The 5,565-nt window shown below is 41.6% G+C and overlaps 1 protein-coding gene across 1 annotated transcript; it reads right to left on the bottom strand.

Moving 5' to 3' along the window:
- Positions 1-2,036: 2,036 nt before the first annotated feature.
- MSGN1 (mesogenin 1) lies at positions 2,037-3,319 on the bottom strand. Its single transcript, XM_025405741.1, has one exon. The coding sequence runs from the start codon at positions 3,314-3,316 to the stop codon at positions 2,735-2,737; it is 582 nt and encodes a 193-aa protein (XP_025261526.1). The 5' UTR covers positions 3,317-3,319; the 3' UTR covers positions 2,037-2,734.
- Positions 3,320-5,565: the final 2,246 nt, after the last annotated feature.

Raw genomic sequence — 5,565 nt, 5'->3', positions numbered from 1 at the left:
GGTAGGGGATAAAGAAAGGTTGGTTAATGGGTATACGCATAGAGTTAGATAAACAAATAAATTCTAGTGTGTGATAGCAGAGCAGGGTGACTATAATTAACAACAATGAATTGTATATTTCAAAATAGCTAGAAGCAAGGACTTGAAATGTTCCTGAAATGATAAATATTCAAGATGATGAATACTTAAATACCCTGACTAGATCTTTACACCATTATACATTCTATGCATGTAACAAAATATCAAATATACCCTGTAAATATGATTAATATGCATCAATAAAAAAAAGAATGCAATATAAAAAGATTGGAAGGAAATATTATTCCAATACATAATATACAAAGAACTCTCTAACAAGAAGATAACACAATAGAAAAATGGCAAAGAACATAAACTGGGAAGTTTTAGAAGAGGAACCAAAATGAACAATGGTCACATGAAATAAAGATGCTCCACCTCAAATGAGAGACAGGAAAGTTAAAATCAACACATCAATGAACCATTTTTATCCACTAAAAATTCATAAAATTGATAACATCCAATGAAAATGTGGGGCAACTGATTCTGTCACATAATACTAGGAGGAGTATAAATAACTAGAAACTTTTATAAAAGTGACATAACAATATTTATTAAAATTTAAAATGTGCATACTCTGATCCAAGAATCCCATTTCTGGGAATTTTTCAAGCTAACGAACACATCAGTAAATAAAGCTAGTGTCTATAATCTTTGTTATAGCATTTTTGTCATTAAAAAAAACTGAAAACAACTTAAAAATCATTGAAAAGGTGACTTGCCTAAGAAATTTTACAGAATCTGTTCTATTGAACCTTGCTAGAACCTCTGTTTCCTGTTATACTTTTCTGATGTGTGACTCAGCAAGTCATACATCTGTTTTCCCATCTATAAAATGAAGGTAATAATGGTATTTACACCACAGATTTATTTGTGCTAACTTGGAAGAATTTGTACTATATATTGTTAAGTTAAAAAAGGAATTTTCAGGTTTTTTCCTTTAACATTTATATATGCTTATATTTATTTGTATATGTTTGTATCAGCAAAAAATGGACAAGTTATACATATTTGTATGTATCAGCAAAAAAAAAAAAAAAATGGGGAAGTAGTGAACACATCTACTGCTTTTGTAATTTATGTCACTAAAAAGAAAAGAAAATCACAAATAGAAAAAAGATGAAAGGACACATGTACAACAAATACTAATGGTTAATAACCATAGGTAGAAAAATTCAGCCTTAAAAAAACTCACTAGTTTTAAGAACCTCCTTAATTCAAAGCCCCCTTTTCAATGTCTTGTGCCATTCAAATGAGCTAAACTGTGGGTGCTACAGATGCTCACCCTAAGACAAGGCACCATGAAGAGTGGGTGTGTGTGATGGGTGCATGTGGGGGATCTGGGGTTACGGGGAGGCAGATGGATAGCAGGGGAAGATGGAGAAGCAAATGCCTTTGGAGGGTTCAGAGACTGTTGAGTTCTAACACTGACCCTTTTACTTTTTCTTTTTTTTTTTTTTTTTTTTTTTTTGAGACGGAGTCTCGCTCTGTAGCCCAGGCTGGAGTGCAGTGGCCGGATCTCTGCTCACTGCAAGCTCCGCCTCCCGGGTTCACGCCATTCTCCGGCCTCAGCCTCCCGAGTAGCTGGGACTACAGGCGCCCGCCATCTCGCCCGGCTATTTTTTTTTTTGTATTTCTTAGTAGAGACGGGGTTTCACTGTGTTCGCCAGGATGGTCTCGATCTCCTGACCTCGTGATCCGCCCATCTCGGCCTCCCAAAGTGCTGGGATTACAGGCTTGAGCCACCGCGCCCGGCCTACTTTTTCTTTATGGGATTCAAATCACTTTTTTTTTTTTTTTTCTGAGACCATCTCTTTATTTGACAAACAAGTAAGCAAAAGGACTAAATAAGGTCCTGTTCATACCAGGCCCAGGACAAAGGACAGGGAGCCCCTGCCCACCCAGCCCTGCTTCAGGCCCACCCTGAGGTGCTGTCTCCTCCTCCTCCTCCTCCTTCCTGTACCCTCCTTCCCTGTCACACAAGTTGTCCGCGTATGAAGAGGAGGCTCTGTCCTTTGGGATCTTCACTGTCTTAACTTAGCCTGTCTGCCTGTGACTTTCCATTTATCATGACACCAGTGCCTTCTGCATTTAAGTGATTTTGGTCCCTGCAAGAGCATGTTTTCAGTCAAACACAAACACACACACATACACACACAAAATGAAACAGGAGCACTAAAGCCCTTTACTTGGCACAAATCTTTCTAAATAAGATTCCAGATATCACACTGGATCCTATACAAACTACAGGTTTTGTTAGCAACAGAAGGAAAGCTCTCAACACCAAAATGGCAGGAGATTAACTGTAACACTTTTACATTATTGAAAAAATGCATTTAAAATCACTGACCCTTTAAAATACCTTGAACAGACAGAGAAGGGCAAAATAATTTGTCTCTTTGCAAAGGATGAGCCTCCCAGAGATGGTGGAAAAAAACTGGAGGTGAAAGTCTCTGCTCATCTGGCAGGTAAGTGTTCCAGTGGCTCCAACAGGTCAGATGTGAATTCCCTTAGTGTTTTGCAGATCACAAGATTACCACGCTTACTACATAAAAATCACTCCACGCCAATCATTGTTCAATAAGATATCCAGGTCTTCAAAGCTCCTCTACTCCTGCCCGGGAGGGTGGAACCGGTCAGTTTCCCCGGACGGAGCTCATGCGCTCTGGGCTCTGGGCTCTCTGCCGCGGTTGAGGAGGTCTGTGAGTTCCCCGATGTACTTGATGGTGTACTTGAGTGTCTGGATCTTGGTGAGCGGCTGGCCTCTCTGGCTGTAGACAGGTGGCAGGTAATTCCGGAGGGTGTGCAGGGCATCTGCTAAGGTCCTCATCCTGAGCTTCTCCCTCTCGCTGGCTTTCCGCCTCCGCTGGACAGACATCCTGACTTTGGTGCCCTTCTGGGCCTTGGGGCCACCACCACCCTGGAGGTAGGCGGGCTGGAAAGCTAACATATTGTAGTCCACCTCTACCAGGCCACTGGCCCCACCAACACTGCAGCCATCGCTGCCCCCACTGCTGGCCCCGCCATGCTCACAGGGCAGACCAGTCACAACTGGACAGGGAGAAGAAGAATAGGATTCCAGCGATGGAGCCGGGGAAAGGCTCTGAGATGGGGAGGCCTGGTTCAGCTCAAAGGGCCCTGCCCTGTCCTTCCAGTCCCAGGAAGACAGCAGACCAGGGCTGTCAGAGGAGCCCAAGCCATCCTCGAGACTGAGGAAAGTCTCGCGCAGGTTGTCCATGCCTGCGAGACAGCTGCAGAAGGAATGGCTCCCTGGCAAGTGAGAAAGAAAGTTCTGCCGCCTGGCCAGGGAAGAGCTCTCTTTTATGATGGTGGGGGAGAAGTGATGAAGTGGGAAAGAGGGCCGTGTAAAGAGAGTTCAAAGGAAAAACCAAAGACCAAGATGGAAAATGAACTCTTCAGGTGTCATTTTCTCCTCATTGATAATTAGCATCTTCCAGCTAAAATGTCTTTAAACAGAAAGGCCTCCAAGAGAAGAAAAAAGGAATTATCTTGTTGTAACTAAACCAATTAAGGCTGCATAACTAGACTTAGCATTGTGCTGTGGAACTCATTAATGAGGGAGCCAAAGAAAACAAACCTGGGGCATCCGCAGCAAGGAGGGGGTGGCTGAGGACCCTGGTGGAGAATAGCAAAGTGACCCGAGAGGGCCTCCATCCCCTCCACCAGGACCTGCTAGATATTTCAGCACAGATGGGCTGTGTTGTTGGAGACGCAGCATGGTCTAGGGACAAGGTAACCCCTCTGAGCTTTGATTCCCTAATGTGTCCAACACAGACAACCACAGCTTTTATTTCCTAGGGTTGCTGGGGGTGCCACACACATGAGGTACCCAGTGGATGCCACCTTAGTAAATTTCCCTGGGTCATATAGAGTGCAGACATGGCCCCAACATGCCTACACTCTGACGAAGGCCAGCAACTCCGGTAAACCTACAGCCTTAAAGAGCAGGAAACATCCTACCAGAAGCATAAAACCCTTGCTGTTAGTGAGAAGATTTGGATTCCCCATAGCAAACAGATACCAGGAAACAGAAAACTCCTTTAAGCCAGGGAGTTTGCAGAATACCTGGCATTTAGCCTAGGGAAAGTCTTTTTTAAAAAACCCAGCTGCACCTTGTTTTTTGAAATGAGTCACACCTTGCTTTTTGAAATGTATGGGGGAAGTGTGAAATTAACTAGGGAGCCTCTTTTCCCCACCACAGCTCCAAATGCCACTGAATGTGTTAAGTTGGATGGTTGTGCTAGTTCGCTTCACTTCCTATATGCTCTGCTAGACCCTGGATTTTGGAAAAGGGATCTCAGATTCCCCATTTGTCCCATGAACTTAATTTATTTTCCAGGTGACTAATTCTCCAAATTAGTGTTAGCATCAAGTCACAGTGAGTTAAATTGTAGAGTAATATTAACATTTCCTTTAACGTGTTATTTAAGTCCCTTTGCAATTATTGAAAATAAATGTCAACGGCCTAGTTAGAACATTTATGATATTTTTTAATTAGCAAGGCTCAAGGAAGAAAAATCTCTAGTAGGTAATCTGTAGAAGAATGCTCTTAATTTTACTGTTTACTAAAGAACCCTAAGCCAGATCTTGAAAAATAATAATATTAATGATTGTAATAAATTTAACAAATGACTGTTGCTCCTTTTTCTTCTCTCTTCTCTCTTCCAATTCTTGTTGAGAAACCCAGAATCTGCTGATACTATGCCAGGAATTTTATATATTTTTAAATTTTTCTTATTGCAATAGCTTTTGGGGTAAAATGGTTTTGGTTACACGTTGTATAGTGTTGTATAGTGGTGAAATCTGAGATTTTAGTGCTCATGTCACCTGAGTAGCATACATTGTACCCAATATGTAGCTTTTCTATCCCCCACTCCCCTCTCACCCTCCCGCTTCTGAGTCTCCAAAATCTATTGTACCACTCTACATGCCTTTGCATACCCATAGCTTAGCTCTCATTTGTAAGTAAGAATATATGGTATTTGATTCTTCCATTCCAGAGTAACTTCACTTAGAATAACAGCCTCTAGCTTCATCCAAATTGCTGTAAAAGACGTTATTTCATTGTTGTTTTTTTTTTTTTTTATGGCTGAGTAGTATTCCATAGTGTATATATACCACATTTTCTTTATCCACTCGTTGGTTGATGGGCACTTAGTTGGTTCCGTATCTTTGCAATTGTGAATTGTGTTGAAGTAAACATATGCATGTAGGTGTCTTTTTGATAGAATGACTTCTTTTCCTTTGGATAGATACCCAGTAGTAGGATTGCTGGATCAAATGGTAGGTCTGCTTTTAGTTCTTTAAGAAATCTCCATCCTGTTTTTCACAGAGGTTGTGCTAATTTTCATTCCCACCAGCAGCGTATAAGTGTTCCCTTTTCACTGCATCCATCCAACGTTTGTTGTTTTTTGACTTCGTTTATTACAAACCTATTCTGGCTGGGGTATGGCAGTATCTCGTTGT

This window comes from Theropithecus gelada, chromosome 13 (genome assembly GCF_003255815.1).
Source record: "Theropithecus gelada isolate Dixy chromosome 13, Tgel_1.0, whole genome shotgun sequence".
Taxonomy (NCBI): Eukaryota; Metazoa; Chordata; class Mammalia; order Primates; family Cercopithecidae; genus Theropithecus; species Theropithecus gelada.
This window is presented reverse-complemented; position numbering and strand designations above follow the sequence as displayed.

What these genes read in the sequence shown, in the direction of transcription:
- MSGN1 (XM_025405741.1), bottom strand. Translation starts at nt 3,316, where the DNA reads ATGGACAACCTGCGCGAGACTTTCCTCAGTCTCGAGGATGGCTTGGGC.